The following is a 12,915-nucleotide window of genomic DNA, read 5'->3' as shown; positions in this document are numbered from 1 at the left end:
AAAAATTCAATTCAAATATTACAAATTTATAACAACAAAATTGAATATTGCAATAACACGGGAATATAGCACAAAAACTGTTTATTGAATTACATATTTTTGAAATTAAATCAACATCTAATGTTTAACAAAAATAAGTAACATTCTGATTTTCATAAGCTGATCATTATTTGCACTTTAAAAACAATATTAAGTTAATTCATTAAAAAATTGGAAAATAGATTTGTGGTAGTATAAAATAAAGCTAAATTCTTATGCTCCTAACCATTCCACTTTAAGGTGATTCCTATTTGTGCTTGCGTATCCAGCGGATACCTTCAGCATCGAATTCCAAATAACAATTTATCAAACGAATTTTAACGATCGAACACATAAAAAATTAATGTGGCGCGGCAAAATAGATAGAAGGAAAAGACAGCCATCGCGATGAGATCTCTCTGCTGTCACAGTGCAAGGAGAAGAAGAAATATTAAATAAAAATGCCCAAATCAAATTATAGAATCGTAAAAGTATTTATTGCCCCAGGGTCCCCGAGGATTCTGATGAGGTTGATGATGGACCCCAGAAGCAATGGCTGCTCCCGCCTCATTATCTCTCTTTCCCGCTCGAGTGGTTTCAAGTGATTTGATTATTATCGGTTAATTGGTTGATCGTAAAAACTTTTACGATTCGTTCCCCGGCCTTTAAGTGGGCTCGCTTTTGGGAGCAACAAGTGCAGCGAGGATTCCCCATTGGACAGCGAGCCAGTGATCAATAAAATCAGCGGCAATAAGCCGAGCAAGCGGACGACTTGTCCACCATTTCCACTCAAATATCGCCAGGTGATGGCCGCGTTTATGGCTCCACCAGGCATTCGTCAAACATTGCCGGTCTTTAAGCCCGGATAATGTAAGCTTTCGTCCAGGCCAGCTAATGGTCCATAACCGGAGATATGCCAATAAAATCAGAAACGAAATAATCGCAAGCATAATCTTAGTTGAAATTGAATTACAAGATGGATTTTAAAATTTTATAAAATTTTCCATCTAATTTGTTTTTTTTTTCCTTTTTGACTAAATCAAATTCAGGATACCCTATAAATTCAGTTTCCAAAGCGTCATCTGAACTTGTACCGCCTGTTCTAATATAAGATATCTACAACAGTAAATAAAACTCTTTAAAACGTGTTTTTATCATTTTGGAAATTTATCATATTTTTTTTTAAGCTATTTTGAATTTTTTAAAATAGATTTTCATAAGATTTTCCCAGTGGCGTTTTTTAATATTACTGTGTACATTTCGGTACTCCGCAATTATTAACAAGTTCTTAAATTATAGAATAGTTATAATGGAAATATGAGAGAGATCCATTTTAAAAACTCATAAAAGTTACACTTATTTATTAGCTACCTTCTAATAAAATCAGAAATCTTCAGCCTAAGCATTTGTACACACAATATTAAACAACGATTCCAAGTCAGAACATACAAGATAAGTTAACCCAAACAACAACAATAAGTTTCCCAAACATTTGGGAAATAAATAGTTCAAATATATTTTAGTTGTTTAATTATTTGACAGATTTTGAATCAACACTACTATCATTCTTTTCTAATTTTTACCGCCCGAACTTGGTCCGCATTTCAAAAAGTCGTTTATTTCGTTATAATTAACTAAAAAAGGTACTGTTTCTTTTGTTTTGAATTATACATAATATAATGCAATAAAATAGTCAACCACTAAACCAATTCAAATATAAGTTTACAGAAAAAAAACATGGTAAGTCCAAATATTTTCACTTCGAATTAAATATTTTTGGAACTGATTTATAGAGTTTATACAGTATTTGTCAGCTGCTGTTTTTGAAGGAAAATAAATTTGTTTAATAATTCCTTTAAATGCACTTTAAAATATACTGTAATAAATACATTTATAACAATTTGGGGAAAATAATAAATGTTTAATTATAATTTGTATTATAATAAAAATCTATCACAAGTTTCAATAAAATTTCTTATCGGACTTTTTGGCTTTCGTTTCTTTAACTTAAAATAAATTTAATAAACATTCTCATTTCTTCATCATTTCTTATTTACATTTTAGATACAAACATATGTATATATGCAAGTAAAAATAAATCTAATAATAACTAAATTAATTTATTTTAACTATGTTTCGGTTTATTATATGTTGCATTCAAATAATTTAATGTTTATTTTTACTAGGCCGTTTTTCTCTGGGTGTTTATATATAAATACATATGTAGATTAGATGCAACAAAACCTTAAAATTTTACTATGTACTAGTACATACAAGTATGTATGTATGTTTACTAACAGTTTTTCTCCATCGTTACGATGTGTTAATATTAATACAATTTCTTATTTTAATATGAATATGTATATATTTTTTATATATTTATTCTATTTTATATATATTTTATATTATTTATTTGTCTTTATTTACCAAGACACTGAAACTGAAAAATTATAACAAGAATGGAAGCAAACATTGGCAAGCCAAACCCTTGCAAACTACAATCGAATTAAAAGTTATTCTGAATTCTCCAGTTGCAAACCTATGATTGAAATTATAACACCCCCTGCAAGGGTATAAAATATGCGCATGACTGACGACGTTTAGAAAATGTTAACATTACTAATAGGGCCAATTAAAATTTGAACTCAAGCTCGAGCCCATGGAAAAAAAGTATTCTGCTGATTTTCAGTTAACAAAAAATGAAGTGTCGGTAGTTTAATTGTTTACGCAGCCAAAAAGAAATGCGAGAAAAGTTGTTTCCAACTGAAAAACACACGGGAATCCACCCCCAACCCTTCTTGCTTTTTCGCACCCCTCTCAGTCGCTCCCTGTCCCTCTCTCCCTCGCACACCGATGCAACGAAACAAAAGAACGAAAAAAAAGAGAGACTGACATGTCAAGTGAAGCGAAATCCACGAAGAAGCTGCAGAAAAGCAACAAAAGTTGTTAGCAGGGGGAAGGGAAGAGAGAGCGAGAGGACAGAGCACTCAAAGTGACGAGGACGAAATGCTCAAAAAGCAACAACTATCGTATGTTTGGCGAAAAAAAAGGGGAAAACAGAGAGGGAAAGAATGGGCCTGTGTGTGCAAGAGAGATGGCGCATGCGAAACAGAGAATTTGTTTTCAACTGTCATAAATCTTGATTGTGATGGAATCGGAATCGGGACAAAAGAAGGGTGACGAAAAACGACAAAACAGATTTCACACATTTTCGGTGCGAGCGAGACAGGCGACCCGCAGCAATTTCCCCTGTTCCAGTTCCAAGCGTTCGCATGTGAGCAATTCCAATTGGCGCGCAGGGGAAAAGAGAGAACGCGCGCGCGCCCTGCGCGCTCTCGCTCAACTCCGCGCTGTTCTGGCGGCTCTGCTGCTCTGGGCGCTTCTCTTCACTTCCAGTCCCAATTGGACCGTTACAGCGAACGTGCACGATCACGCGAGAAAAGTCAGCGCGCGGCGTTTGAAAAATTCGTACGGTAATTAATTAGCCGGAGCAGCGCAGCCGGTTCGCGCGAGCGAGATAGCAGCACATTTAATCACGCTGACAGCCAGCTGTCCTGCGAGTGTGGGTGGCACACAAGCACACACCAGTGCACAAGTGCGCAGCCGTCGCGTGAACGCAAAATCGAATCAGAAATTGCCGTCGCCAAATCGCGGGCTTCGTGTCTGCTCGTCAACGGCAGCGCAGCTTCCAATCGCTGCACTTCCCGTCCGTCCGTCGCGTCGCGTCGCGTCGCCTCGCTTCACTTTTTCCACTCGTATCAATCAGCGGCGGCAGAGCAGCAGCGCGTCGTTGTTGTTTGTCAGTTTGACAGCAGGGCAGCGGCAGCGGCAGCGCAGCAGCAGAGACAGCAGCAGAGGCAGCGCAGCAGCAGCGACGCAAGAACCCGGCCAGCCGAATTCATTCGCCTTGGCTTTGGACGTTTACTGGGACTGGGACTGCGATTTGGACGGTGACGTTCATTCGCTCGCGGACGTTCACTCAAATAAGTTCATTGCGGGAATCGACGGAATCCGGATGAAAGACAAAGACGCACGCACATCGCGAGACGCGTGTTCCGCAGAATATTGAAACTGAATTACCTAGTGCGATACGAGTTAGTTGCTTTTGCTTTCCGAGGCCGCCACCATATCTAGTCACAGTTGGAAATGCTAAGCGCCAGTGCCAGCTGGGAAAAGTCTCGCACGAAAATATGCTCGATCAAGACTGAATAACGCACACACACGAGAAACAACTAAGCAACTAAACAACTTAAACAACTAAGCCCACAAATGGTTCAACAAAGTATACGTAAAACAACCACAAAAACATAATATACCACAAGAATCTATATTTATTAACTAAACCTAAAGATAAACTATTACAAATATTTACATCTAAACGGTATTTTGCTCACCAAAATTACACTTACATACATTATGTAAACCAGTTACTTAAATCAACAAACCTAACGAAGTATACGATTCAATGCAATTATTAAATTAAATTTAGAGTCACACAACACACAAATTACAAAATACAAATTACAAAACGCCTCGAAACAAAACATAAACATAATAAATATTTAAACGTCATTTTTGTCTGCCATATGAAAATTGATAAATTTAAAATAAACACAAATTAAACAAAGTTATACGCTACGAAAACAACAAATTCTATACGACAACGTACCAAGTGCAAAACAAAAAATAAAAACCCAACATAAACAAATTTTATGAATATTGTGTCAAATTAAATATATATAAGTTCCAAATCCAATTGAAACGCCAGCAAACCAAGTAGTTTGCTAAAACAACCAACCAACAAAGTTCCCGCAAATCGTCAAAATTCAGCAAAATTTAAACATGTTGCACGAGGCTCTGATGCTCGAGATCTACAGACAGGCGCTAAATGCCGGGTAAGTGTTCAAATCGGGAAAGATGTTTTCTATAAACCATTAAAGTGTGGGAGAAAGTGAAAGAATCTGTACTAATGTGGTGAAACGAATTTAGATTTATCTTCAGAGTGTGTAGATTTTTAAAACTTTTTCAAACGTAAGTTCTTATTTGGGGCAGACAATGATATCTTAACAAGAAAAAAACTTAAGTTTTTATAAATTTATATTTAAAATGATTTCAAATTGTTTTACTTCAAGAAAAAAAGAACACTCACCAAACTTATCAGTTTAGTGGTAAAAGGTAAAATTATTCTTGTTAATTTTAAATTCATACCAAAGTAATATGAAAGAACGATTAAATGTAGGAAAAACTATATAGCACAGCATTAGTTAGTTGACGCATTAAATTATATTTTTAAATCACCCTTCGGACTATAAATCATCCACAAATAGAATAGAATAGAGCACATATCGAAAGATTTTTAATCGAAAGACCTTCATTCCCGCCTCTTTCGGTCTTTCGGTTTCCGTTGTGTCACTCCGAACTGATAGCCGAAATCGTTGAATGGCCCATTAAAATATTACTCTAGACTCTCGGCCAAATCAGCGAAATAAATGTATCAAGAAATTATGATTTCGTAGCTGAGCGGAGAAGGCTCACATTTGATGATTGGCATTGGCGTCCCCGACGTCGTCGCACACCTGTCGTTATAAATTCAGCCCCACGCCAATAGCACGGCCCATATATCAGCACACCCACCCACCCCTCGGTGGTGAATGGGGGGCGCAACAGTTCCCGAAAATATTGATTTACAGTAAGGCAGATCGGAAAAACCAGAATGCCCGACAGAACAAAGACCCAATCGAGTTGTAAAGTGCAAACGAAAAACTTGATTTGTAATCTGGGGAGGTGGGGGGAAAAGTTTTCGAAAATCAAACACAAATATCGGCATAAATTCGATGATCTATCTTTGGGCTATTAATTTGTGTGAGCGTTGTGTATCTGTATCTGTAAATGTATCTGAGTGCCTATGAAATTATGATTAAACAAGTTTGAGATACATTTTTGCGCTCTGAGCAAATTAGTGGCGGGCTGAAAACGGGTTTGGCCATATGAACTTGGGGAGAGGGAGGGGGGGCGAGGTATTTGGGGGTGCATCTGGACCAGGGGTATTACTAATAAAGTGCGACAAATTGTCTCGCTTTGGATTGCTTTGCATGCAAATGCATAAGAATTTCCAAGATTTTTCCCAATGCGATGACGTAGCCGAATTAAATAAATCATGCGAAAAGTGAAAAATTCAAAATGCGCTACGCTCTGCTTGCCATCTTTCTCCCCTCTCTCTCTCTCTTTCCTTCTCTCTCTATGTGTGTGTGTGTGTGTGTGTGTGTGTGAGCCTATTACGGGGAAGATTTATGTTCACAATTTGCCGCTGATTTGTGCGTGTGTTTGTGACTCTGGTTGCATGTACATATGGATGAGTGTTTGGTAATATTTACTCTGTTACCTTAACGGATTAGTCATGCCTTGGTTTTTGTTTACCAGGTACAGTGCGTTACATAAGGTCAGATTATTGACTTGATTTTTGAGTCTTAAAAGTGAATAATAAAAAAGCCATATTATAGTAGGGCATGAAAAAGATCTTGCAATCTGTAGGGTTAGAACTAAGTGTTAGTTAGGAAGTAAGTGTACCCTTCAATTAAAACTCTCCTTAAACAACTGCAAATCGAATTGTTAAACAGCTTGTGTTAGCATCTTATTAAGTCTAAAGAAAGAACTCCTTTTGTTAACTTCAAACACCCACTGTTGCGCTTTATAGATGCATATCAACCTGTAACTCTCTCGATTATTAATGAGACATTTCAACTTGTAATTAACTGCACTTGCGGAGCTGGATATAAATCATTTTGATTTAAGCTTAATCGAATAACGAGATTTCAGATTATGATATGCTGGCGGGGAAAACTCGTTGCCAAGTATTTCATACTAGACAAAACAAAAAAAAAAAATATCTACATATATAAGAGGGAAATCAAGTCGCTACAAAAATGCTTTGTATGCGGGCTTAATCGCCCCATGCAATCTGGATAGCTAATTAGCGGTGAGCGATCGCACTGAGTGTGTAATAACTATCTTTGATATGCTGTCACCTGGCAGGTGACTGAGTTGCGAACGCTTTGTGGAAAGCTGCACATGAATCAGATTTAGTTTGACGTTCCCTAAGGTCCCATCAATATTGCGTTAGGCCGGATCTGTTGTGTACTATCCATCAATTAAAGAAGTGCCTTTGTGATAGGGACAGTGTGACGACAAGCCTCCTCCGAATCGAACAACTTAATGCCGGTTAAGAAGTTAGTTTTTCGCTGAGCGATCGCTTGTCGCACAATAGCACATGACAAATTGTTGACAACCGCGACTCGTTGGACAAACAAGACCGATTTTACGATATTTCCATTCAAAATCGAGCCACATTAACTCTGTGTTATTGATCAAGTTCAGCTATTTCCGCCACGACTCGTTAAATTCGGCCAAAAAAAAAAAAAAACCCAAACAAAACGCCCACACGCAGAAAAACACAAAAATATTATATAGAGCTAATCATCAAAAATGTATAACATTTTGCATATATTTCAAAGTCAATCAGACAATCGTTCAAAATAAGCTAAACGAAAGCCGCAGAATTATGTTACTGTGAAATATTTTCAAAGCAAACAATCGGGGCTATAAAAATTATATATGGTTTCAATTTGAGTGTTACACACTTGAACAAATCAAGGAAATAAAGTTTAGTGATTCGGTTTTTCGGTTTTTTTTTTTCGTTGGCAAATCATTTTCCTTATTATTTTTTTTTCGTGGTTTTCGCTGCTATGAGTGGCAATAAAATTTGTTTTATTTATTTCTTTTTATGCACATTTATGAGCGAGCCAATTAATTTATGCAAACTATGTGGAATTTGTGGCTGCCCAACCAAATGATAATTGCCGCCGAGTTTGTCAAATATTCGGATCGCATCTAAGATGCTCAGATGCTGATTATGATCGGCTTTGCTCATAACTCACGCCTAAAGTCTCGAATTAAACGCCATTGTTCCATATAGATTTTTACGACCCTCGAGGGATGGGGAACAGTCTAAAACACAGCTGGCTGCGACAGTGTTTCATTTTTGTATTTCGCTTTTGCTTTGTGGCGCTCTGAGATTTGAATAACAAATCGAAATGTTGACATATGTTTGCCATTGTTGGCATTGTTGGTTCCCCTCGCCAGCGAATGATTAAGCACACACACCGAAACGAGGTATAAACCGAGCTATAAAGATTTCCAATGCTCTTGATTGCTTATCTACCGGTTCGCTCGAGAGGAGAAAAGTTGGACCCGTGAAAGTAAAGCAGAGAAAGCTATATCTGGTGGATCGTTTCATTATTAAGCTATTGAGGATTGATAGATTGCTGATTAGGTCTTAATGACCACTTTTATTGATTGACTTTGTTTGAGAATGCGAAATGAAGATATTGGATAGCAAATACCAACAACCTGCACCCAAAAAAAAAGAAATGGAAGTATAGTTTTAATAAGTGGGTCTTGAAAATAAACTACAGACAGTATTAATAATAAAGTATGGGGTCTATACTGTAGTCTGAAGAAGAGTCTAAAACTGTAGTCTGAGCCCTTTTTTCAAACTACATATGTTTTATTTCTATACTTTCGTGGTATTAATTGAATACTCATTTGGTTGAGAAATTTATGTAACAATAGTTTAGTTTCAATAATTAGTATTCGATGTAGAAAAACCTACCTAAAAATTAATGTTAAATACCTACTTATATACATAGCTCTACAACATTTCATTTTTATTTTTATTTTCGATTTTTCCGATAGGTGCTACATTTTTAAATAGTCCAACATAATTGTGTTAATTAATAATTTCTTTTTCCTAAGTAACCGTAAGATTAGTTATCTTTTAATAATTATAATATCTTTTACGTTCTCAATATTCTAACATCAACTATCAAACGAGATAACTTATATAAACGAACATTTAAACAAAAATATATGCATAGGGGTCCAACTATTAAATAGATTGTCATATTTTAAGTTAAGTAATGAGTTAAAATGGAATACGTAATAATGCATTTCTTCATCTCGTTTGTATTTGCAGAGCCCTGCCCACAGCTCGTCCGCGTTCCACGGAGTCGGCGAATTCCAGCGAGCGCTGTCCGTCGCACGACTCCAACTCCTCGGACAACGGTGGCGGTGGAGCCGGCAGCGGCGGAGTGGGGCACCGGATGGACGCCGCCGCTGCCCTGTCCGCCGGAGTGATGCCCGGCGGAGTGGTGCCCTCCACCATGCACTCGACATTCCCGGCGGTGCCGCAGTCTCTGCCCGCTCAGCCGCCCTCGATGGAGGCGTACCTGCACATGGTGGCGGCTGCCGCCCAGCAGTATGGCTTCCCCTTGGCGGCAGCAGCAGCGGCGGGGGCGGGGCCACGCCTACCGCTCCCACTGGCAAACGAGGCGGCGGCCCCGTTCAAACTTCCCCCGCAAGCATCGCCCACGGCATCGAGTAACAACTCGGAGGCTCTGGACTTTCGCACCAATCTGTATGGTCGGGCGGAATCGGCTGAGCCACCTGCCTCGGAGGGCGAGGAGGAGGACTTCGACGATGGCGCCAACAATCCCCTCGATCTCTCCGTGGGCACACGGAAACGGGGCCACGAATCGGAGCCACAACTGGGTCACATCCAGGTCAAGAAGATGTTCAAGTCGGACAGCCCACCCGCGAATCCCGTGGCCTCGCCCTCGGCCAGTCAACTCATGCCCGGCGTTAATCCGTATCTTGCGGCCGTGGCGGCTGCCAACATTTTCCGGGCGGGCCAATTTCCCGACTGGAATGGGAAGAGCGATTTGGTGGTGGATCCCCTCGAAAAGATGTCCGACATTGTGAAGGGCGGTGGGAGTGGTATGGGCAAGGAAAAGATGCATTCCTCCAAGGCCACACCACCGCAGGCAGCTGCACAACCACCAAAGAGTCCCGTTCAACCGCCTCCCCACCAGAATTCCGAGTCCGGCGGAGGATCGGCAGGCGGTGGTGCTGCTGGTGGCGGCGGCGGTGGCGGTGGCGCTGGCGGTGGAGGAGTGACCAAAGCCAGGCACAACATCTGGCAGTCGCACTGGCAGAACAAGGGGGTGGCCAGCTCGGTGTTCCGGTGTGTGTGGTGCAAGCAGAGTTTCCCCACCCTGGAGGCCCTCACCACCCACATGAAGGACAGCAAGCATTGCGGCGTAAATGTGCCGCCCTTCGGCAATCTGCCCAGCAACAATCCTCAGCCGCAGCACCACCATCCAGCTCCGCCGCCACCACCGCAGAACCACAACCTCCGGAAACACGGCTCGGGAAGTGGCTCCAATCACTCACCTTCGGCGAATGTGAAGAATGCCTTCCAATACCGAGGAGATCCGCCCACGCCGCTGCCCAGAAAGTTGGTCAGGGGCCAGAATGTTTGGCTGGGCAAGGGTGTGGAGCAGGCCATGCAGATCCTCAAGTGCATGCGCTGCGGCGAGAGTTTCCGATCGCTGGGCGAAATGACCAAGCACATGCAGGAGACCCAGCACTACACAAACATCCTGTCCCAGGAGCAGAGTATCTCCATCAAATCGGCCAACGCCAATGCCAACTCGGATGCCAAGGAGAGTCATAACAGTCTGAGTTCCGAGGAGAGTCGCACCCTCAGCGCTGTGCTCACCTGCAAGGTGTGCGACAAGGCCTTCAGCTCTTTGGGCGATCTAAGCAATCACATGGCCAAGAACAACCACTATGCCGAACCGCTTCTGCAATCCGCGGGCGCTCGCAAGCGACCGGCTCCCAAGAAACGCGAGAAGTCACTGCCTGTGCGGAAACTGCTGGAGATGAAGGGTGGAGCGGGAAATCAGGACGATCTGCTGAACGAGAAGTCCGCTGTGCAAGGCAAACCTGGCTTGGGTCCCGGAGCAGGCGACAAAAACGACGCCGCTCTCTTTGCCGAACGAATGCGGCAGTATATTACGGGCGTGAAGTCGCCCGAAGAAATGGCCAAAGTGGCCGCAGCCCAACTCTTGGCCAAGAACAAATCGCCCGAGCTGGTGGAGCAGAAGAATGGCAATGGTGGCAAGGCGCCGGGATCCTCCTCTGTGCTGAGCGCCATTGAGCAGATGTTCACCACGAGCTTCGATACGCCACCGCGACACGCCAGCCTGCCGGCCAGTAGTCCCTCCAACTCGTCAACCAAAAACACCTCGCCAGTGGCCTCCAGCATACTGAAACGTTTGGGAATCGACGAGACCGTGGACTACAACAAGCCGCTGATCGACACCAGCGATCCCTACTATCAGCACTACAGGTACACCAGCAGCGAGAGGAGTGGCAGTGAGTGCAGTGCAGAAGCCAGGCCGAGACTGGATGCCCCGACTCCCGAGAAGCAACTGCAAACTGGCGGAGGGCACGAGGAGGAGTCCTCCAAGCCGGCAATAAAGCAGGAAAGAGAACTGGAGTCCGAGTCGGAGACCATTAAAATGGAGATCAAGTCTGAGCTTGCGGATGAGCAAAACGAAATCGAGGAATCCTCCAAAATGGAGGCGGCTTTGGTTAATGGAACTGCTATTAATAACAACAACAACAATAACAACAACGTGGAGAGGAGCTCTCCGAAGACACCGTCATCCGCAGCCAGTCCGCAGACAAGACTACTCCCACCACGAAGTCCAGCGGAGAGTCAGAGATCAGCTACACCAAAGTCACCCGCCTCCAGTCACAAATCCTTCGACGGCAGTTCGGAGGTCAACAAGAAGTACCCCAGTGATTCGCTGAATGCCCTGTCCTCCATGTTCGATTCCTTGGGCAGCTCGGGAGCAGGGGCGGCCAATACCAGGGCTAAACTCGCCGCTGCAGCTGCCGCCGGTGGTTTTGGGGATTAATGAAAAAGAAATTTCTTTTCTCTTGAAGTTTTAAAAGAAATAATCTTATTTTTGATTTACAAGACCAATGTTTTTATTAAACTATTAAAACTAATGATTATAATTTTGTATTGAAGTTTACCTTTAATTTTATTTATTTTAGGTTTATTTTGTTTTGTTTCTAATCGAAAACATTTAACTCCCCCTGGACTGCCCAGCAAAGTCGTGACCCAAGCGACTTTTGTTCACCCATCAGCTGCCGAATGTGCGGAGAGTTTGTGTGGAATTTCGGCCTGGCCATAAGGCCATAACTCCTTGGCGGGAAACTCCTTGGCTGAGAAACCTGGCCAAGTAGCTGCCACAAATTTGCACTTTTGATGAACGTTTGCGGCTTCTGTGCCGCGCGAATCACGGCAAACATGTGCAATAATTTCAGATGGTAATTTTGCGAGTAGCTCGAGAGGTCTCAACAAGTGTTCAACGGTTTCGGCGCATGCGCTAACCACTTACCAATATAATTTGAGACGGCCCAAAGGACCGCGGATCGCAGATCGCTGGGCCGCTGGTGTCGTCATTATGGCAATTTCGTGTTCATCGTTTGATTTAGCGCCATCGCACCGGGCTCGTCTGCAGTCAGTTGTTTGTATTTAAATTTATCCCCCCGCCAGATCTTTTTCCACCAATCTCCGATCTTCGTGGCTGCCATTAAACAGACTTGTTGCTGTTGTGATATTGTTGTTGCTGCTCCTGACTGCGCTCAATTGACAGCGCATGCGCATGAAAATTTAAATTATGGTTCGCGACGACTTTAGCCATGTGGATCGGATCGGATCGGGATGGGATTGGGGTGGGGATCGGGGTGGCGGAGCTTCAGATTAAGTTGCTCCAAGTGCAGCCATAGTCAAAATGATCGTTGAATGGAGAAGAAATGCCACAGTTTTAAATGGGAATTTGATTGGGAAGTGTGAATAAAGGTTTAATAAGAGTTGGAATTGTGATCGATTTGGATCAATCCATTTTCTATTGTTCGCAAAGTATACTTTTTAATTGTGTCTCGTTCTATAAAAGTTGTACATTTTGCATTAATATACTTTAT

General features: G+C 42.0%; 1 protein-coding gene across 1 annotated transcript; it reads left to right on the top strand.

The window, feature by feature from the left end:
* The first annotated feature begins 3,418 nt into the window (after positions 1 to 3,418).
* LOC108135251 (protein teashirt) lies at positions 3,419 to 11,840 on the top strand. Its single transcript, XM_017255917.2, has 2 exons — positions 3,419 to 4,913; positions 9,050 to 11,840. Exons 1-2 carry the CDS (start codon positions 4,861 to 4,863, stop codon positions 11,838 to 11,840), a joined length of 2,844 nt encoding a protein of 947 aa, XP_017111406.2. The 5' UTR covers positions 3,419 to 4,860.
* The last annotated feature ends 1,075 nt before the right edge of the window (positions 11,841 to 12,915 follow it).

This window comes from Drosophila elegans, unplaced genomic scaffold (assembly GCF_018152505.1).
Source record: "Drosophila elegans isolate 14027-0461.03 unplaced genomic scaffold, ASM1815250v1 contig_397, whole genome shotgun sequence".
Lineage (NCBI taxonomy): Eukaryota > Metazoa > Arthropoda > Insecta > Diptera > Drosophilidae > Drosophila > Drosophila elegans.
The sequence above is the reverse complement of the archived record's forward strand: the minus strand, read 5'-3'. Positions and strand labels throughout refer to the sequence as shown.

Coding starts and splice junctions, on each gene's coding strand:
- LOC108135251 (XM_017255917.2), top strand. CDS start 4,861: ATGTTGCACGAGGCTCTGATGCTCGAGATCTACAGACAGGCGCTAAAT. Junction 4,914..9,049: donor AGACAGGCGCTAAATGCCGG/GTAAGTGTTCAA, acceptor TTGTATTTGCAG/AGCCCTGCCCACAGCTCGTC.